Consider the following 23,489-nt stretch of genomic DNA (forward strand, 5'->3'; position numbering starts at 1 on the left):
AAAGTTCATTTAGATCAAAGATTCAGAGTTAACCTTTGACTGACGAAACCTAGGATTTATTGCAATGTCGACGACCTCCTAAGTAAACCAAGCACGTATACAGGTGATAGTACAAAAGTAACAGCAATATATATTCAGCAAGACAAGAGTAATGATTTAATGCAATGATAATAGAAAATGCATTATTGTGGAAGTATTATTCAAGTATTATTACAAGGCCTTTATATATACGTAGCAAAATGTATAAAAATATATTCACATAACACTAATAACTTTTTTCTATGATAATTGTCAAATATAAAGTCGTGGAAATTACAATTTCCTATCAAAGCAACGGCAAGCACGTGCCTCGCTTCCGAATTGTTTCGAAAACTAATTCCTACGCTGAACAAGGTGTACCATCATGGTCGATACCGTCGTGACCAGAACCTTCCCGGAAATGAGATTAGTTCAGATGTTCGTTACATCCTCCACCTCGTTACTGCGACGCTCGTGGAGCTCACCTAGGGATTTCATTCTGACATAGGGGAGATTTCCGATTATTTTTTCCATCGGAAAGAGTTGCACTCTACCATATAGCGTGGAGTTTAGATTACCACGAATACATTATTATAACTTTACTCCAATGAGATTTCTGTTTTAAATTGCCGACGAGTAATTTAAAAAATTAAAAATTACTGTAAGACTAGAGCGCGACGCGGTATTCTGTTATCGTGCCACATCGAAATAATAGATATTGCAGTTTATTTAAAATTAACTTTTTCTTAAAAAGTTTCAAAGAATTAATACTTGAATCATGAATAAGAATTTTGTAATTTTTTATTAATCTGTAGAAATACAAATATGTGAAACTGTTTTTAAATGTAGAATAGTTTTGATTCATTGTGTAATGTGCAAATTAGTTACAGATAATTGTTGAAAATTGAAAGGCTGCAAAAAGTTGAATTTAAACTAAGTCGTAAAAATAGTGGACGAATTATACACAATAAAATTGCTGCAACATAAAAGTATTTTGGAAAGTTTACGTGATTAATAGCGATACGTTTCGCATAAATATGACGAAATATTGTCCTAGTTAGCGAACATTACGTGCGAGTAAATACAGAACGAATGCCATCGTCGGACACACACGATTGCTCATTCGCGCCGTGCTTGCGTTTGCATTCTTGCTCAGGTGATATATGGCGAATGCCTCCGTCGCTAGGCAGTATCGCGTCGTTTAATTACTGTTACAATTAACAGCGAACCTGATTTTTGCTCGCGAACAACTCTCGCTGCGCATGATAAATCGGCCGCACGACGCCACTCGTTATCGCTCTTCTTGACGCGCATTTCGTCTCCTCGAAACTGGTCCGTAACCGGCACGGCGGACATAACCGACTTCGCGCATCCTATGGTCGGTATAAACCAACTGCTAAACTAGTTCCGGCTGTGAGAGCGGAAGGGTCCACGATGTAATCAAACTCTTGAATCGGGAACTCTGCATAAACCACGAGATCGGATCTCTCTCGGTTGAATCGCGCCGGGGCCGATATGCACGTCCTGTCCGGGTGGAGCGTGCAGACGACAGACTCGAACAATCCGATAATTACTAGTGTCCGAAAGTTTGCTGTTGTAATTACGCGGGACGCCGCTGTGAAAAATCCCCGATGTAATGCCGCGTCTTACTCACAATCAGCCCGGCGTCAGTTCGCCGGTGTCATACGATGAGTTCGTGTTACGAAGTTGATATTACTGGAAGATTTTGCTTCGACGATCTATCTGAAACGCTTTTCTGAAGTATCATACAAGTTTCACGAATAAAATTATTCTCCTTATAGAATTTTTTCAACATGATTTACATAAAATAATATTGATTTGTGTATTAAACAGCAGAGGTCTTTTAATTAATCTTTAATTTGATACTCTTTAATTAATTTTTAATTCAAATTATTGGTTGATTATTTCGCAAATAATTCCTTTTTGCATCATTTATTTTTCTACTTTCAATAAATTATCTATTTTTATTTTTGTCATTCTAAAAAATAATTTGTGTGACATATTGCGAGTTATATTTTAGCTCATCTTCGCTTATTTTTCCTTATTTCCTACTATATATATGTTTGTCCTAGAATATACAATAACTGCTGTGTTGTTCTTATTTTATTCTATCAATATTTTATATCGTACACTTTATTGATTCACCTAGATTTTACGGCTAAAATGTTCGTCGCTCTCTCCGCTCAACTTAAATAGAGTCTTAACACGTTTGCCAATACTTTACGATGAACGTTGCCGGACAACGAGACCGTGTTCCTGTCGCATCGTTACGCGAAAAAAAGATTTAGACCCGAGCATCGCAACAGACCGCAGCATCCCTTGTACAATTTATCTGTCGGACGTACGCTCGATCGTGCTCGGCCATTAATCGATTAATTAATTAAGCAACCGATTAATTATCGAAAGCGAGAAGGGACGTAAGACGCTGGTAATTAAATCGTCGCGTTGAGCCCAATCGTACACGCTTGGGAGATGAGAGAGCCGAAGAGCAGCGCCCACAAATGATTTTGTCGTAACGACGTGGGATACCCCGAACCAGCCCAGCTAATTAAGTCTTAGTCGTATTCGCGTGCTTCTTTTGCTCGTTGACGAGCGTTCCGAGAGGCAGCCGGCACGAGACGCACCGTCTTCAAGGTGGTTTCACACGGGACGATACTGAACGCGTTCATCTGTTCGGCATTTTCGTCGAAATTATTAAAAATGATCAAAAAGTCGTAAATATCTTATCGCTGTCTTGCTGCACGTCTTTCATTTAATTTCACGCTATGCGCGCGTTTGCTTTTTTCTTACATTGACCCCAACCCGAATCTCTCGCTGCATACTTTTTTCGAGGCTTGTTGACTATTCCGGAGGAAACTCGATGTTTTGCTCGGCAGCACACGGTTGTAAGAAAAGTCTCGTAATTGGACGAGGCGAGCGCAAAGGAAGCGCGATAATAAGCGCGATAATTGAGCCGGTCGCGCGCATCAAACGCGTATATTGACTTATTAGTAAAATGTCGCGGCAATCACTTCTAAGTATTTTCTAGTGCCGCAATAAAGCAATAAACATGCAATTTCTCGTGTTTATCGATCGTTTGTGCGCCATAAAATTTGTAATGAATAAAATTCTACGCTATTCGCGTGCGCACGGTCGTTTTATTATTACTCTCATATGTTACGTTAGCTCTATTTCTATTTTATTGCTTTTCCACACATAGTATCTTTACAGTTTTATAGACGGTTATTTTTCATACTTTTTATCAAAGAGATAAATAATATTGACGTTTTTTACCGACATGTTAAAATAAATTAAAAAGACGTTTGTTTATTAGGCTGAGATTGCAACATTGAAAATTTAACCATTACAAATTAAGATATGTTATTGTAGTAAATTACAATTTTAACATTGTACAATTTGCAAATTTTATTTTTGTAATTTTTCGAAAATTCTATTGTTATATAATTTCACTCTTTTTCATTCTATTTCTCAAATTACAAAAGCATCATTTTCCAAATGTAATAAATGATAGTAGTTATTACATATTTTTTTCCATGCGTCGCTGAGAACCACTGTCTCAGCCAAGTAAGACGATGAAGGGGGAATTCGCGATCGTCCCCGTCGACGCAATCTGGCGTCTCGTGTGCGCCAGCGTCGGCTATCGCGATAAGTGCGGCGCGGATGATAGCACGAAAGAGCGTCGAAAAATCTACGTGTGTACACGGGGCCGTGCATGGGCGGGCGTGGGAACCGCAAATAGGGGCCTTATCGTTCCGGCGTAAGAATGATAGCGATTTTTTGCTGCCGGCAGCTCCCGTAGGGAATCGCGCGAACCATCTAGTCGGGCGATCTGCGGGTCGTGGAGGAATTTCGTGTTCCCCCTCCGATTGTAAAAAACGATGGAGTATAGCCGGTGGAGCTTTCGTAACCGGCGGCGAGATCGATCACATCGTAAATCGACAACGCGACGTCGTTGTTACCGTTTTTTTCCGCCGATACCGCCGTTATTTGCTGATTTCGGTGCGCGATACTTCGAACAGAGAGGAGTTCATGCGTGAAGAGCGTTGTCCTGTTCCTTTCACCGCGTGTTCCTACCCCCTCATGGGAAAGTACACAAATTCGAAAGTGTAATATTGGATACACTACCGCGCGATTATGCGTGTACATACGTGCTTCCCATCGATGCCGTTTCCGTGGGATATAACGTGCCGCCGAGATAGCGCCTCTTTAAGAACCTTAAAGACGAAATCAAAATCTTCTGTAGAGATTTCTATATTTAAGCAAAAGTTAATTGGTTTATGTGTAACAATTTTGAAAATCCGACTATTGGAATATTTTTTCGTGAACAATTTTTTCTACGTTTAAGACTTTGGACGTGCAGGTGAAATATCCTGTATATGAGGTACCGTTATTCATTTTCTAAAACTCTGTTAATATATACGGACGCTGCGTGTTGCGCGGCGGTAGGTGATTGGCGAGTGAATCGTCGATTTCAGTTCACACACACCCATCTTTATCAAAGCCTGTAATTTCTCCAGAATTAATCGCGCAATCTTCTCAGATCTTAATGGAAGCAATTATGCGCGTTTATACATATGCGAATGGCAGTCCGTAGCCTCTCCTCGTGCACGGGGAGTCTAGCGTGCGCATTAAGAATTAGCCGCGCTCTCTCGGATGCATTCGGCGCATCCGTGCAGCGGCACTTCGCGACCCGGCAAAACGCTCTCTAATTTACAAAAAAGCGCGAAAACGGGCTCCACCATCTGGCGTCTGCGATCCGACTCCGCGTTCCCTGAAAGCGCGAACACTCTCGCAGTCGACGTGAAACGACCGTAAAGGAGAAGACTGGCTCGAGGCCGCGGGGCCTGTGATGAATTTCTCGCGAAATGCCTGACATTAAGCTACGACGAAGTTCAGCGCCCAGGGCGCGTGCCGTGTGGCACGTATATTTGTAATTCTAATGGAGAGAACGCGCTCGTGTGGCGGAGCCCACTCGGGACTCTTTCTCTCTCTCTCTCTCTCTCTTTCTCTCCCTTTTCTTCGGCATGTAATAGTCGAACAGGAATTCGGGGCCCAGGGCTGCGGTCCTCCTGGAAAAGGTGGGCCCTCCGAGATAGGCGCGGTGCTCAAAGATCATCCATGACGTCCACACCCACCCTTTAGCCCAGGATTCGCTTTTAAAGCGAGGGGCTGAAGCCGCTCATCAGCCGCACCGGGTCTATGTCGGTGAGTCAATCTACGCTGTGGTCTACATCGTGTAACGCAACATTATACGGATCATGTCGCGCGCACCATAAATATTACGCAGGATTACGCGTCATAATAGTGCACGATTTAGCAGTGTACCAGCGCGTCAGTTATTACTGCGATTAAAGATAGGAGATACTTCGGTATTATTGCGCTCTTCGTCACGAAAAGAATTTTCCAAAAAGATGTTTTTCTCCATTCACATCATTATAAAAAAGTAAATTATGGTGAGATAGATAAGTTTTATAAACACTGATAATTCAAAGACGAACATGCATATATTGAATAATGAATAACTATAGTTGTAAAAATAATTGCTTTTTTATGAAATGCACAAGAGAACTAATAAACAAGTAAAATATTAGTTATAAAATTTCGATTTGTCTTAGGAATCTTAAATTATTGTTTATCTTTCATCTTTGAATTATCATCTGTAATTCTTTGCAATAATAAAAGCAATGTTCATTGAACTCCCGAAGATATCGGAATGATAAGTGATTTCAAACGGGGTTCGTGTGCAAAGTTATATCGTTCGTCTCACGATGTGAATAGTGTAGCACGAACAGTGGTCGCGGAATCACCTGGACTCGGATCCGAGCGAATGCCTAGCGTGATTAAGCGTATAATTAAAAAAGGGCGCAATAATGGTGGCACGATAGAAGTCGCACAAAGCGATCGGGAACGCCATTAAATCGTATAATTGAATCGACTAATAGGCGGGCAACGGTTTCCACTCCGCGGACACACACCTATCCACAGTCTCGTACAACGAAAGACGTTCTCAGTTCTTCGGAGCTTCAATTTCGATGCGAAAGATCGCTGCTTAAGCCGTCGATAAATAAAAGATTATTGCGCGCCATTCAGCGCGAGTGGCGGGCCCCAGCGGTGTGTCCCCGTGTAAGTGGGACAGCTTTACGCAAGTTTTTATATGCCGGGCATTGTCACGGGTCCCCGCATCGTCTCGTGCGGGTTCTACCTGCCAGCATCACCGTTCCATGGATCTTCCTTCAGGTCAACCATTGATATACGCCGACCGTAAAAGCGCGCTGCCGTCCGATAATACATCGAGAGAATAAGCATCGGCGAGAAGGGCGAGAAAAGGGCGGAGGAATCGACCGGAGAGGAATCAATGATGATCGCTGTGGCGACATAAATAAGGGTCGTTGGTACGCGCGCAAGTATAACTGTTCCCGAATTGTGTACACACCATCGCATACCCCGCTTACCGTTGTCTCGTCCGCCTCGTCGCCCGGTGAGAACCGCCAGAGGCATTTTCTTCGGCACGCCCGAAGATAATGGGGACGCGTCCGTAATGTGTGCACTGCGAGAGTACGCGTTAAATTCTCTTTGCATGCGAGGCTGCGCTTCCGAAGTCGTTAGAGCGGAGTGCGATTTTATGAGCGTGAAAAAAATTTTTTTTTAAATCATCTTGTCGCGCGCTGACGTCGTAATCTATGCCAATCAAGGTTGTCAGGAAGGCGTAGTATTACGCAAGAACGTCGATTTAACATTCTGGATCGTAGTTTTGGATTTTAATAACATCAGTTAGCTTATGAATTATACATGTTGTTGTTTTGCATTAATGTTGCGGAATATCTCCATGAGAATTATAATGACTCGTGGGAGAAGTTCTCAAGCTAGGAGATTCAGATATTTATATTAAAATATAAAAAAAATACTTATTGAAAGCATGAAAATGGAAGCACTTACAAGAAATATCGATAATTTATAACGAATTGTTAAATTATAGTGCACATAATGATTACATATTTTTTTAATACTATATACAATATATATATCTTATTTTTGTTCATTATCAATCTTAGCAAAGCAGTAGCATATGATAAACTCAAGTTTCAAAAACATCGCGTTATCGCAATCAATCAAAACATAATTTAAATATTGTACGACGTAAAAATTTTATTGACACGTGAAAAATACTGAAAATAACGAGAGAAATATGTAAATACGCGTTCGATTAACACATAACTTCCGTTCGGTCAGAATTTATTGATATATCTCGTGTACCCTGGAGAGCGCAGTAACGCAACAATTTACTGAATCCCCGGTGACAGAAGCATTCAGTAGGTTCGGCGAGGAATTAAAAGATTATTAATTCGATGTGTATACCGCACAGTAGGAGTTAAGTAAGGAGGGTCTAAACGGTTACCGTGAGGAGGATAACGAACGTCAAGTCGGATTACCGTATCCCATGGATTTCCATCAGTGTAGACCCTTATCTCGTCGAGATCTCCAGAATCTTATATATTTTTTCTCCATGAGCCTCTCCCACGAGCGCGAGAGCTGTCGGCGCGAGTGAGCGCAAAGCCGCGAAGTATCAAAGCCCGCGGGTGGCAACGCCGTCGGTCGTCTCTCTGCTTCTCTCGAATAAATTACACCTTAATGAGAGGCAACGTGTCGACCGATCGTAAAGGTCCGAGCTGGATGGCGCGTTACAATCGCGGGAAAACCATCCCGGGTTTCTCCCCAATTATTTGTGAAATTCCACGGTACGCAAGAATCGCTGAGTGTCGTTTTTCGAAATGTTTATCGAATTTAACATCGACACAAATTTCGATAGTTATCGAGCCGAACTGAGCTCTTCAAATATGCCGTCGTGATCGTTTTCTTTTTGATGATTTTATGAGCGTTTTATAATTAGATATTTATAGTCAAAAGTTTTATGGAGCGATCGTTAATCAGAAGAAACGGCTTTAATAAAAAAAAAGTTAAAATAGTTTTTAAAATTGTAATTTTGTTTTTTGAGAAACTATGGATTTGATGTTTAAATCGACATACAAATGCCATCTTTCAACCGCGCATGAAACTTGATCTACCAGTATACGGTATAGCGTCTGCAGTCGGCGGCGACTTGCAGCTGTAGGTAAATCTTCATGATCTCGCCAGTGAGTTTGGTAGATTTAAAAGTAAAAGAATAGTATATAATCTATTTTTAGTGATTATATTTATAATATTAAAAAATGAGGTACATAGAGTAGCACAAATTTAAATATACAGATTTATAATCACATTCATTAGAATTATAAATTAATTTATAAAATTTTAGATACAAAAATAAAAAAAATTATTACGTTCTTTATTAAATATCAGAGTACTAATAATTATTATTTAATATTATTTTACGCGGCTTATTGCTAGCATAATTTATTCCTAATTTTGAACATGATGATTCAGCTGCATCTTTTAGATGGCAGCAAGGTATACCATCTCTTTAAAGTAAACTATCGATTTTGCGTTCTCCAGTTTATCGTATCCTGAAAATGTAGAAAATATTTTCACAATTTATAGTTTAATATATTAATACGGAATTCGATAGTTTAAACATTATTTAGATTACCGAATATAAAGTATGCCTTTTTAATTGTTGATCATATACATGGATGTTTAATCATTCTTATTATTATATTAAATTTATTTCAATAATTTTGCTACTCAAATAATGCTATTCAATAATAAAATGGAAAGAAAAAAATACTCTGGTATAGTTTGCTGTTGATTATTGTATATGTAATACATGTACACCGAACGATGATAATTGCAAATTTTCACAAATTTTATAGAAACTTTTTTAAAAATAAATATAAGAATAAATATAATAAATATTGCTATTTAGAGTCACATCGCGTAGTGATGAGAAAAATTTTTTATGAAGTCTGAGGACAAAGAATGTTGAATGAATCAGTTGCTAGAGAGAATCAGAGAGAAACAGTTTGACATAACGCCGGAGCGAACCTCTCGAGTAAAGTCAACGTGCACAAGCTTTCACCAGAACGGGCTCAGCTCCAGGCTATGATTGGGTTTCTCTGTCGCTCTCTTCGAGATCGATTCTGCCGTTCTTTATCCATTCTCTTACCCGTTTTCTCTCCCACTTCTCTTCAACCGTTCGTTTCTCTCTCTCGCGCACTTTCCACCCGCGACCAAGACGAAATCGACCTGTTTCCACGGCGTCGATAGATGGAAATCATGTTGTCATCGCAAACGTTTTGATATTGTTATTAATTCTCTGCGCCATTGTTTCCTGAATCGCGTAGCACTCATTCGTGAATCCTGTCATTTGGCTCCCGTAATTATAGTCTGCACGCTCATCTCCGCCTTGACCTTCCTCTATGTAGATTCGCTCGTAAGGCGTTTAAAATTATACGTTCCTAAAACGCGAAATAAGACGTTGAGGGAAATAGAATCAGGCAACGATCGATCAACGTCTTGAGGTCGTCAAAGTTCGAGAATAGTTTTTGATATTAAATCTTTTTCTACAGTATAAAATTATGCAAATTAAATAGAAAAAAGTTTATGGATTTTTTTAACAGCAGAATAGATGCAAAGCATATAATTTTTTTGTATGAAATAACTAAAATCTTAGTTGCAGAAAATTTTACGAACATTTTTTGAAACATGTTTCAAGGTATAATTTATTTTTACAAATCAAAATTCTTTAAATAAATGAAATATATAATAAATGTAAACTTACTTATTAGTCTTTTAATTGTCTACAAGAGATTCATTCTAATAATTTAAACTTTTGCAGAAGAAAAGTAAAATACATAACTTTTGTGCAACGTTGCGTAATGTGCTGTTGCATCAAAATCTTTGCCAGCTGATTACATAGACAAAATAACGATTAGCCGTTCTATATAAATAGGTATATTGATCTTTTATCCAGTTGAACGATACTTACACAGTCTCTTTCCTCACGATGAGGAAGGAGACAGCAACGCGGTCGGTCATAAGCAGGAGAGGGAGAAGAAAAGAGAGAGGATCGTCGACGGTAGCTCGGTGGAGAAGGAGGAGGAAGGTCAGCCAGGATGGTGGTGATCGGCTTCGGATCCACGAGTGGCAGTCCATGGCGCGGGCAGCCGGCGCACAGTCAGTCACCAATTCTACCAGTCGGTTGTAGCCAGTTGGTACCAGAAGAGCAGCTCCGTACGCGGGGCCGCGTAGTGCGCCTCTCGCGCTTCGGTTCGTTTAGAAACAGATTTGATTCGTTTTCATCCGCCCGTTGGAAATCCCGATAGCAGCACTCTGGCTTTCGTTCCGCGACGAAATACACGAGATCGTACACATTCGACTCGAGGGATCCTCGGAGTGGCTGGTAGCGCGCGAACTTAACGATAAGTGCGCGGAGTGCCTCAGTATCGAGTGCCTGAATGAAGACACTTATCTGGTATATAAGTGATAAAGTGTCGGCTACGCGTGGGTTCGAAGAGGTGCTCGAGCGTCCTCCTTGGATGTGAAGCGATATTTCAGAGGAAGTTGCAGAAACCTGACTACGGATGGTTAACGTGAGTATCATCTTAAGTTGAAACTACGCGCAAGAATGCATTAGGCTTATTGGTTTCTATATTTAATTAATTCCCAGAAAAATTTATCTAATTGTAAGTTTAGAAATGCGTATAAATTCCTGTCATCTGTTTTTTTTTATGCGTTAATATTAATACTGAAAATTAATAATAATTGATAATGATTGAAATTAATTGATAAAACTAAAATGTACAATTAAAAATTCTAGGGCAATTTTTTTTATATATTTAAATTTATAACAAATGGTGTCAGTAAATAGCTATAATAATTCTAAAAGATAAATTATAAATTTTATAGAGCTAACGTTATTTTGCTGAAAATAATTATAAATTATTGTAGGAATTATAAATTATTATAAAGTATTTGTGGGAAAGAAGTTGATAAATGTTTAATTACATTTTATGAATATTAAAAAAAAAACTACTTACATTAAAGCCACGTGTTACATGCGCAACTGCGTTTTTAATTGCATTATTTAAAATATTAATTGATCAGAAATCTTCTAGTGCAAGTTCTAGTACCATTTTCTAGTGCAAGTTTGACGTTTATCTATCTAGGCCCTGTTCCAAAAACGCTGGCCCACTTTTTTCTCTGCTCATGTATGAAGGCAGCTTCAGCTTGCGAAAGGCTGCCCACATCTTTCTATTTCAGCAATAACTTACTACGGAATTTCTAGTAAGGCGCGGCGCGCTATGTGACTAGAATGATTTCTTTGCGTGAAAGTCATCTCGCTCTGTTTGCACCGAATCCGGCTAGTGAAATGGAAACTATTGGACCCACGCGGCATGCGAGTGCATATGGTAATTCAAGTGCCATGAACAAACATTATGTGAAACAGCAGTAGTTTTCACTTTGCTTTCAAGTGTGAAATCTTAACGTTAGATTTCAAAAGACTTTTTCTAAAATCTCATTTTTGTTACGGTCTTGTTAGCATATTCTTTATATTCTCTTAACATGGCACACGAGAATCTTTTGAAGCATTTTGCGATTAATCGAAATAGTATTGTTACGCAATTTTTTTAAATTTGCGTGTTAAGATCCATTAAGAGCGTGTTCTTGTACAATTAACAACTATTACTACATTAGAAAAGCAAATTACGAATAATATTTCCAAGCTTTCTTTTGTCTCTGCAGTTGCGCATGTGGACTCATCATCATTATCAGTAATTTTATCTGGCACTTAACTTAGATTACTGTAATATTGCCAGCGAACGTAGGACAGTGTTGTGAAAGAATCCATGCGGCCCTGAAGGATTTTTACTTTCGAACGCGTCACCCATAACCACAAATCTCTACCTACGTTTCCAAACACTATCTTAAAGTCCATTAGCTTAGGTCAGTCAACCCTATCTTATACGCGAACATCCTAATGTAATCTGTGTAACACTTTTTCCATTCAAAATCTCTGCGCCATTGAAAACAAAGAAAGACGATTATGATATTTATTTTCTTTCGTAACATCTGACAACATCTAAATTATCCATCCTTGTTTTTTTTTCTGATTTTCTATCGAACATTGAATCTAATGTAGAAATGGAAAAGGGAAAATAACAAAACTTTTAAAAGGATTGTTACATTTATGGCTCATAATATTTTCGCGTCTCGCTCGACGTATTCCTCGTGTAATTATTGTATCAGGGTGAATTAATTACATGGCACCCCAGCAATTAACACATTGCCGTCATGAGTTTGCACCAGCTGCTCGTTGCAATCTCGCAAAATCCGTGCCAGAAGATAATCCGGTCGTCAAATGTAGAAACGGAGGCAGAGTGGACGGGTTCACCTGTTCCTCCGCGTTCCCTCCGACATGGTCGAGAGGAACCTCGAAGTCGACCGGCGCGTTTCCACCTCGCCGCCGTTGCGAGATTCTTTGCCTCCTGCAAAACCGGGTCTTCTTCTCTCCGCGACCTCGAAACACACAAATTGCGAACGGCGCAAACATTGCACATATAGGGACGCCGATAGGAGAGGCCGGTGTCCAATATATTGACATACACCAACACACATTTCTGCCCACGTGCCTAACGTAGCGCCAGCAAAGCTACGAATTGTTGAAGTGAAGATCGTAGAAAGTTGTATTTGAAATATTCTCGGAGACAGCGTCCTCTTTGCGTCCTCCAGAATTTACTGCGCCCAGACGCAGCCCTTCTTCGTTTTCTCACGCGAGCGAAGCCGGCGGTAAAAATTGCAAGCTGAGAGAGAACGTCTCGCGTAGCCTCGAGATTTATTAATCCATCATATATTAACCGTATATCGCCATGTGGAACGTATGCGGCCCTTGCGTGTTGGGTTACAAGACGAGCCGTATCGTTACGCGATTGACTTTTACACTCTCGCGTAGGTGTTACGGTTTTCTTGGTTAGGGTCGATCGTGTTGTAATAGTATTTCCGGTACTTATTTACGTGGAAGGTTCTTATACATTTTCATAAATATTAGATTTATAGCAGATTTTCTGTAACCTTTTTTCATCGTTTAATAATGCAGATATATTGTATAATGCAGATTATATTTGATTTATATTAGAAATCCCGGGTTTTTTATCTCAAGTTTGTAAGTATTGAAGTAGGCGGTGATCGAAAATAATTCGGTATGACCATTACTCGCGAAGAACAGAGAAAAAATTACAGCTCGAGGCGAAGTATAAAGCAAAGAGAGATACGATGAACTCGAGACGAACTCAAGGACATCGAAAGATCCTAACTTGTTCGAATACTTGTTTTTCTTATCCGATGAAAAAGATGGAAAACAGTGAAGACGGTTTTTGTAAAAAAAATTTTTACACATCTATTAAAACTGCACAAAAATTTGTTATGCGTCAAACTTTTATTTGTTATTTCCAAAAAAGGCAGAGTTTATTTTCTGTTATCTTTTGATGTGCATATCCGCTTATAAACGGGATTCTTTTGCAGAAAAAAACAAGACGTGATCAGTACATGACAGTACATGATCAGTCATGTTGATTAAAATTTTACGTGATCTTAAGAATGTAATATGATTTATCTTATCATGTAAGACATGTGGAATTAACATAAGATTTATACGAAATATTACAGATAAGATTTTTTTTTAATGATTTCTTAAATTGGTAAGCAAAGAACATGATGAATCAATTTACATCGATATATCCGTTAACTTGCGGAAATAATTAGTCATCGGTGACTGTCCGAGGAAAGTGTTTCTCGGAATACGAGGATCGTTCAGGGTCGGTAGAGTCAATTGCAGATCTGAGCGAAGCTCTACGATTCAATATTCGCGATGAAGCGCTCGAGCACGATCATGAAGAGAGCGGTAACCCCGCTAAGATCAGTAGAAAAACATCTAAGTGATCCCTCGCCGAGAAAACTCGACTCGTTGGGCGAGTCACCGTAAATCAGTATTCGTTCGGGATGAAATTAGCGTCAGTTAAAGGATACAATAATGCGCCGAGGTACGCATCGAGTACTGGCGGGATAAAATTAAGCAGCACGCGCTTCGAAGAAGGCGACGATTTATGACTTCTTGCGAGCACCACGATGGCGTTTGCGTTACCAACGTAATTTGCTTCTCGTAAATAAATTGCTTTATCGTTCGCATTTCATTCACCCAACCAATAAAAGTTGGAAATACGATGAAAAAGAAAAATCAGAATGTAGCCAGTTTAGCTTCAAAGCCGATCTGAAACGTCAGAGCGTTTAAATGAAATTTCAAGGCTGATACAAGAATGCTGTTAATTAATTTACATGTCACAATATTTTATTTATGGGTTAATGAAATGATAATGGAAGCTGAAAACATATTTTATGTCAGAATCCGATTAAAAATAAATCTTACTACAAGCAAATTGCTATATATTGCAAACTATTTGAGTATGAAAATTCAATAACAGTTTTAAAATATTTATCCATAGTTTAATTATATTAAATTCAAATTTTTAATTCATTTTTAGGTGTATTTATCTCTCGAATAAAAATCAACAGGGTTTAATAAATTAATAGTATTTTTTGTCGAATGTTGCATGAAAGAACAGTTTTTTTGCATGCGCTAATTAATTCACCGCTTCCTGAAACTGGGAAAATCTTGAACTCGCCGAAGGCTAATGGTGATACGTGAAGCTTACCATCGCGATAAGTCGCGGGAAGCCTTGCCTCTGGTACACCAGACTCATCGTGCATATATGAAGACCTGCAGGCCGTGGCAAGATAGTAGACGCGCGTGGAAAATCAAGAGTCGCGTTCCTCGATGATCAGCCAGACGATAACGTTACGGCACTTGCACAAATTTCCGGCATTTGCCAAGGGATAGTGGGAGCACGAGCGGTTGCTTACGGGTTGTTGGATTATCATGCGAAGAAATCGCAAATGAAAGGCCTTGCGCGAAGAATTACGGGATGAACTACTTCAGGCAAGAGGGCCTGAATGTTAATAAAGCAAGCACAAGAAACGTATATATACGATTTAAAGAATATTTTATTTTTATTATTTCTAACTAACAAGACTGCGCACTACCTTAATGTTTTTTTTTTTTTAATGAAATTACTTTCAATTAATTAAAGAACTCGCACATAAAATATAGCGTAGTAAATTAGGGACATCCTGTATGTTATGATCTTTGTTACATCGTTTGATGTGTTTATAAGCAAACTCGCTTTCAATGTGTAACTCAAACGGAACTGTACTAATGCATCGTATAGGTGAAGTATTATGTAAACGTGATGTGCAGATCGTAACGAAATAGGGCACTGCAATGATATGGTTGGTGAAAAGCGTTAAAAAGTTTGCTGTGGCAACCAAGCATGCAGTTTAATATTCTCCGCGAATCTTTTTAATTATTAAATCATTACGAAGCTATTGTTTGCCGATAATTAATGAGGTAGTGATTGTTTAGTGTTCTGATTTCATAAGTATTAATTTCTTTTTCCAATATCAGTGTTAGATAACAATAAAATTATTTTACAATTGTTTTGAAACGTAAATGTGATAAGAAAATAATTCTAACAGAGAAAAGAAATGAATTATTAATACTTTTTAATAATTTACGCTATGATTTATTTAAAAATTTTATTTTGGTTGAGATTTATCGGCAAATTTCTAATTTGAATTTGAATGATTAACTCCTGCTCTCTCTCGACTGCTGTCTCACAAAGTTGCTTCGTTTTGAAAAGATTAATAACGCTCTCGCGCTCGCCCAATTTTCTGCGGCATCAGGCATTTGAATACGTCCCAGGAGGCAACTTTCTAAGTTTCTAGTTTCGCATCGAGTGAAAATGTTGAATTGGGCCCCGCGGAAGTGTCGTGCCTCGGACTTCCGGCAAGGAAATTGCTCGCGCGGATTGTCGATTACGCAAAATCACTCGCGGCATCGTTTGTTATCAAGGAAAACCGATCACGACGATTATCCTAGGTGACGTTGAAGCTCAGCATGATTATGTTCGACTTCCAGGTAAGTCGAAGCGTTACAACGTACATGCGAGACAGTCTAGCGTTTCGAATTGCAGTGCACAGACGCAAGATGCTTCGAGTGAACAGTTCTCATAAGAGCAAAGAGCAGTGTGTCGAGGAGAGAAAGTGCTTTTGTCAGGAGACAGAGAAACCATCAGGATCCGACAAATTATGCATAATCGAAATTACCGTCATTTTCTCGTTTCGCTGTACGGCTTTATGCTGGTGGTGCGGAACCACCACGACTGCTGCTCGTTTTGTTCGCGGTCGTAAACACACCTTGAAATTATCGCACGAGCTGCAATAAAAATTTAACGAAAGTTATTCGGAGGTTTGTGTAATTTATTTTACTTGATGCAGTTTTATTTATTTTTATCTTATTCTTTAATTGTGTTTAAAATTTTTTTTAATAGAAATTTATGTAAAAATTAATAGTACGAAGAAAGTATTATAATTTATAATATAGTCTGAATGATTCACTTAATATCTGTATTATGTTCTTCTTGAATACTTCGTGTGTTTATTGAGAAAAATAAAATTGTTCTCATAAAAAGAATTTTGAATGCCGAGAAATTCGATATTAATATAAAATTAAATTTTGCATTTAATAATAGCAACAATATATATTTATCGCTTCACGATTATGTTACGTAATATTAAAAAAACTTGCTCCGATCTTTTGACAAGTTAAACAACGGAATCTATGGGGGCGGCATAATTGCGAAGGAAAAAATGGAACGAGTTATAATAGAGAAGAGGAAATTAAGGTCACAGTTCATGAGGTTACGAAGAACGCTCGCTGCTGGGTACCGTTACTTGAACATGCATCTCAGCTAGTCGCTGCAGCATCAGCACAATAACATGAAGCTAATAAATATTTTTGATGTCAAAGATAAAGTGATTCTCATGCTTAAAATGGAATATCCGCCATTTAACATTGTATATACTTGAATCAGACATTCTAAAAGTGACTCTTGAATATACCGATTGTAAGTACACTTTATTTTTTTCTCATCATACAAGAAAAAAAGAAGTTTGCTTTTTAAACTCTTATTATATAAAATTGCTAAAGTTTTTAGCGCGACACAATCTAGTTCCCTGAATTCAAGCTTCTTATAAATCGTATTAAGTAAAAAATTTGCTTCTGCACGCTCGACCAGCTTGGTCATTTGTTGGCAACCTGCGCCGACCAAACGACGGCCTTGCTCGTTTTGTGGAACAAAGTGAACGTAATAATACGCCTTTGGAACACGTGACCGACGTAAAAGCCTTCCGCTCAAGCGACTCGTGCATCTGGGACGTTCTTACAAAGAGTGACGTGTCAGGAATCGCGACAGGAAGAACGCAAAAGCTTTTGCATTTCCGCACCATCATTCCGCCACTTCGCTAAGTCATGACGGAGGAGCACGCTTTTTCGCCCTGCGAGTACTTCGCTCGGATGCGCCCGAGTCTCAAGGCCACGTGTGCAAGCTGAGCGTAAAAATTCTCTGACCAGTAGAAAGTATACGATTAGTCATCAACGATCGCTCCCGCTTGTGGAAACACATCTACCTGTTTTTGAGTCAAATTATTTTTGCAAATTTCTACAATAATTTATTTGAAGGAACATGTCATGATTTTTTGTGATGTTACATAACATTCTTCTGAATAATAAATAGCAAGTATGTACATTTTTGTAAGAAATAGCAATTATGCGCAGATAAACAAATTATTTTAGAGACGCTGAGAGTTTAAAATAGATTTTGCAGTTATTGAACTTTATTTCCGCAGAAAAAGTTGTAAAAAAGTTTGGTAAAAAGGTGATGGAAGAGTGAGCGACTAATGGCTGATGGATCCGGAGAATCGGATGTCTAGTTTTATTTCTCAAAGGCGCCTGGAAGCCGACGCATTCGAAGCCGACGCACTCTACGCGGTGAACTCCCGTCTTCCGCTAAAGCGAACACTTCCAGCGATCTACTATACATGTTAGGTACATAATAGCTACCATACTCTCGTACCGGTCGAACTAGTTTCATGCTTGGTTCTCTCGCGGCCTTGAGGCGCACGGACCACTACGCGGTGTGTGTCGGTGGTTGGTCGAGAAAGCCTTTATGGCTTGCCTCATCCGTGGATGGTGGATCCACGATACTACTCCTTGGCCTTCCGCAATTTCAGTCATTATAACCGTACCTCTCGTGCTGCACTTGGACGGATAAAGTGGCTTGAGCTCGGAAACGTAGATTAAGGGCTATTTTCGAGATTTACAAAGAAGCACCGCACAAAACGGTTCACTCCGGAAAGCGTTCCCTTGTTCGAGAAACGCGCAAAAATGTTAGCCTCGTGCCAATTCTTTTCCACCTCTTATTTCAGCAGTAGAAATACTGATCTTTGAACTGATCTCATAAAAGAATTTTTTACTTACTCTTATTAAGAGTTTTTAAATTATCCAAATAAATGATATTAAGCTAATTGTCAGATGTAAATATTAAATTGCGGAAAGGTCTAATAAATACGAGATATGCAAATTTGATGAACATGTTACAAAGAGTAGCGGACTGTCCTGCAGTCGGTTTATTACGAAAGAGATAATTCAAACGTATGGCTGTTTGTCGAGTGACAATGCAAAAAGACACGCCTCAACCTGGTATGCCAAGGTGGCTCCACGCAACAAAACAGGATTGGTCGCAGAGAGGAAAAGAGACGTTGAGAAAGAGAGAAAGAGAGAAACACGGTACGTGCGGAATGAGCGCGACAGAAGGACCTCTGCACCGCGCTAATTATCCAGTGCCGTTTTATTACGATCTTAATTGGTGCACCGCGTCATTCGGTGGAATTAACCGGCTTTGGAACAATGCTTTGAAACCGGAACGCAGTACCCCGACGAATGTAATTGAGTATTTCGCAATCGTGACGCTTTCACGACCACGCGCCGCGCGCACACCTTCTCCTGCATTATCGCCTACGCGGTGAAAATATATTATCAACGGCCGTTGCAAAATTTAATGACAGCATTACGGTTCACTGAGGCGTGGAGGACATCTCCTCCGTCGCAGAAACGTTCAATGGCCTATCACTGTGATGACGATATTTATCTTGTAACGAGAAGAAACAGGATGAAATACATGTTTCTCATTGAACGAAGACTGGAAAATAGTGTCTTCACTTTGTATAGTGAAATTTTTTAATTGATTGAACTGATTTTTTAATTATTATTAATTAGGTAAAAAATTTCACAAATTTAAATTCAGATTTTTATATAAAGAAGTTGATTTAATTTATTTTAAGTAAAATGTACTTTAATACAGAATTTTAATTTGAAGATTATTTTAGGAAATATAGTAATTAGTAAAATAATGTTTGTTAAGAATTTTATTAAATATTTGAAGAATAGGCTAAACATTTCAGAAATTTTATTTAGTGAAGCATATTAAAAAAAAAACCAATGTCTTGGAATGTAAATAACATTTTGTTCCAATTATTGTTCCATGATTTGGAGATAAAAAATTAATATCCATACATAAAACATATTCTTTGCTTATTTCCTGGGTTCCAAATTTTGATTTGTCTTCACGTAAGATAGTAGAATATATAGCAAACATGTTAATAATCACGAAGGCATTAATATTAATGAACGTGCTGCGATGTGTAACGCACGTGTTTTACAGGTAAATATTCCACGCGATATCCGGCGCGGCAGGATATTTTTTAATTTCGCCTTGGCATTAGTGTCGCATCATTAAAATCCATTAGACGAACGAGCATCATCGGCATTTGCTAAGCTCGGTGTAAAACGTCGATATTAATCGTTAATTACACTGTGCAGTAAAACTGTGTATAAAGTTACGTGTTACGGATGCGGCAGGTGAGGTTTATTCCAGTACGCCTAAAGGCTTCTCTCATCAAGAGATGTCAATGACTTTTACTTCCGGCCGAAAGCCGGATAAAGAAACGGCGAAGAAGCGTTGTTAATAACGATGGTGAAAACTTGACAAGGAGAGAGTGTTGACCTGGATATAATACGTTCGATAAACTCGAAACACATTATTGACGTATGTATCGAGGTCAGAAACGCGCCGCCGATTAGCAAACGCACACGCATGGATATCTGTGAAAGTGATTTGTTTCTCTCGTCTGACAAGGTGTTATTATGAGATTTTTTTAAGGAGCTGTATAAATATGATTTCTACTTTGAGCATCTACTTTGTGAGAGGCAAAATTTTACAAGTCGCTCGTTAAGATTAACTCGAGAGATTTGTGAAGGTCATCAAGATACACGCGTGGCGTGAGAAAGAATTCTAAATGTTTGCCAAAAAGTTTGGAACCAGTTTACGTCGCGTATACGTGTAAAATCTAATTAGGAGTATCACAGCACTTTCTAGATTATATGGATTTATTTTATAAAATTCTATAAATTGATTTTTTAAGATTTTAAAATTGTTTTTAAAATTCTTTGAGAGGATTATGGCATGCAAATATATGCAAAACAATTTGTGACACTTTAAAAAAATTTTTAAATTAAAATTGCGTGTAAATTTTCTTTGAATTATCTCTGGATGTACACTCTTTTGTTTTCCAACGAGGTTAAGATATATCGTTATTAACATTATTTTGCACGAGAACGCTTGGAAACTCACTTCGTATTCCTGTGCAATTTTAAACGTCGACATTTGCTAATGCGTATTATTAATCATCGTAAGAACCGCACCGCGGTATTTCAGAGAAGTTTTTGAACATCTTTTACTTGTACTTTAATTACGAGGGAAGATGAGGAGAAGAATGAGAAGGTGATATGTGGGTAAAAGTACTGTTAAATTCTCACCCTCTATTAGCAATGAGCCATTAATATTAATAACATAGCGTAATCTTTGAATTCAACTCCGCTAGGAAGTTCTTTGTTAAAAGAATACGGTCTTTGTTTTAGTATTAAATAACTAAATATATTTTCATAAAATTCTAATCAATTGTAATTAAGAACTATCATGATGTTTTGTTCAGTCTGAATTATATAAGTATAATAAGTTAATAGATGTTACAATTTATAATTTTAATGAATCATAAATTTAATAAGGACTTTATGTTACATTTTTTTCTGTGTCATCAATCAAAAGGTGACTTTAATATCTCTTATGATAAATACTTTAGTTTATATTAATAGTACCGTCAGATTTCAGATTTTAGTCAGTTTTAGTATTCAATTTATTATTTTCAAGTTTTTTCTTCGTTATCTTGCTCTCAGGACGTAATGAGCGAGTACGAACGGATCAAGCGTTCGTGCTTGAAACGAGGTGAGCTCTGGGAGGATCCAGAATTTCCAGCGACACAAGCGTCAGTCTTTTATCACCAGACACCGCCGTTCCAGTTTCAATGGAAAAGGCCGAAGGTAAGACCGCATCTTTTCCTTCGACTAGTATAAAATTATTTTTAACTATAATAGTGTTTTATATTTAGCAAAATATATAAAACGATGTAATATTATACATTCTTTTATAATGTATATACTTTATTAATACTCCGTTCGGCTTATACATCTAAATTAATTTAGACAAATATCTTTATATTACAAAAATATTCGTCTCTATGAAAAATAACTTAAGTATGATATATACTTTTTTCCTGCAATCCGGAACGATTAAAATTTTATTCCTTGGTAGTTGATAAACAATGAGGTTATTCCTTCGGGAGCAGCCTGGAACTAAATTAGCTTCCTCGGTTCGCTCCAGTTCCTAAAGAACGGAAAGACATGTACCATGGAACTTAGGAACCGTAACGAAAACAGTTCGCAACCTTGACACGCAGCTCTTCTCTGTCGCCTGCGTGCTTATAATCGTGGAACGTGTTTTCTGGTCACAAAACTTAACGGAATCACTCATTCTGACAAAAGATCTTGCTGTCTTCACACAATTATCTCACTGATTTATTTTTGTATTTTTTTCCTAATACCTAAACTATATTTAAAATATTCAATTACTCTCTTTGTGTCATAGATTATTTAAAAAAATTATATTTATAACTTTAATATAATTTTGTTACATAAATTTATTAATAAAAATATTTAATGTTCTTACTAATTTTACTTTGATACATTGAACGTTAGAATAAACTCGAGATACTGAATTCAGACTCTTCGAATCCATCTTAAATAGAATGACATTCTTTTAAATCCAGCAAGTAGTTCTATAAAATATCGAAACAGGGATCAACGATCCTGCGGTGTAGATTACGCAACCTGCACGACGAGATGAAAAACGAGTGAGTGGCAGGTGAAGTCGACGACGCGTAACCGTGGTTTTCTGTTTACTAAACGAGACATTGCGTGGCCGTGCATCATCGTCGCATATAATGATCGTAATAGAAGTCACTGACAGCCACACATTCCTACGACAAGGTCAACAATTGCGTGGAGAACTCATATATGGCGTGCATCGTTGGCGTGTCGCGCTTTTAACACCGTCGCCGAAGTTTACCTTTACAAATTCCCGTCACGATCGCGCTACCGACCGGAAATACGCGCCAAAAGAGACTGATATTACGTTAGCACGGGACGTAGTTGGAAAACAGTTATTTAATATGACCCCAATTATTGCTTTGTGTGTTTTACCATTGTTAAAATCATTAATATTTCTTCAGCACAAGGTAACCGCATATACGTGATTATTTTATCGAATATTGATATTTTTCGTACTGTATAATTTGTGTAACAATAAAAATTAATAAAATAGAATTGTCCCATAAAAAAATATTATCAAAAATTACAATAAAATTGCTGAAATATAAATTTCTGCTTCAACTAGAATCAGCAATAAGCAAATGATAAAAGATAATGTGAGGACAGCTGCGTGGAGGGAAGCGTGACAGTATATGGAAATATAAATTCTAGATAATGACACATTTGATACACTTAGAATTAATTAATTAACTATGATTGATAAATGCAATAAATTATGAGCAAATTGTTTTGTCTTTGAGAAGTTTTCCTGGAAACATTTATCTCGAGTAAATAACAGGAAAGAAGTGAATCATGAACACATCAATAGATAGATATGCACCGAGAATCACTTCTTTGTGCCTTACATAATGTGTAGATTCCATTCCACATTACTCTGTTATGAGTGATCAAATACATAGAAAAATGCAAAGATTTTGCAGGAGAAAGAAATTGAAGATAATTTTCTTCGTTTCAGGAATTATGCAATCGTCCGATTTTTGTCAGCGATGCGCCGGCTCAATTCGACGTAATTCCAGGGAAAATGGGTGAGTAATAAAATATTATTTGTAAGAAATAATCGTAACCTGCTTTTATACAATAAATTTGAGTGCAGGAGAGTAGAGCATAACATGAGAGAACGTATTGAATAAACGTCAGTGAAACAAAGCATGCATAAATAAACGGCGCACGAGAAGCATCCAGAAACGACAGAACTGGTTGTTCCGCTTTTGCCTTTTCTCCTTTTATCTTGGTGGTATGAAATTTCCTCGATAGACGTAATGATACGTTGTGTGTTTGAAAA

The 23,489-nt window shown here is 38.0% G+C and overlaps 1 protein-coding gene and 1 long non-coding RNA gene across 5 annotated transcripts in view; both read left to right on the forward strand.

Moving 5' to 3' along the window:
- Positions 1-23,489, forward strand: part of CalpC (calpain-C) — a 99,084-nt gene that overhangs the window by 60,872 nt on the left and 14,723 nt on the right. The window contains exons 1-3 of one of the 4 annotated variants that reach the window (XR_001100378.2): positions 10,015-10,565; positions 21,218-21,361; positions 23,163-23,232. Coding sequence is in view for 3 of the 4 variants with exons in the window: in XM_012363487.2 (XP_012218910.1) it covers positions 10,557-10,565; positions 21,218-21,361; positions 23,163-23,232 (223 nt within the window). In the remaining variant the exon portion in view is untranslated. Of the gene's footprint in view, positions 1-10,014; positions 10,566-19,766; positions 19,844-21,217; positions 21,362-23,162; positions 23,233-23,489 lie in introns of those variants that run through there. The other 3 variants (XM_012363487.2, XM_012363488.2, XM_012363489.2) reach the window with 3 other exon arrangements.
- LOC137000083 (uncharacterized) lies at positions 12,371-17,765 on the forward strand. The gene is made up of 3 exons (XR_010890376.1): positions 12,371-16,003; positions 16,059-16,333; positions 16,690-17,765. It is a non-coding gene; the product is annotated as an uncharacterized lncRNA (long non-coding RNA).

The sequence above is a fragment of the Linepithema humile genome, chromosome 5, assembly GCF_040581485.1.
Source record: "Linepithema humile isolate Giens D197 chromosome 5, Lhum_UNIL_v1.0, whole genome shotgun sequence".
Lineage (NCBI taxonomy): Eukaryota > Metazoa > Arthropoda > Insecta > Hymenoptera > Formicidae > Linepithema > Linepithema humile.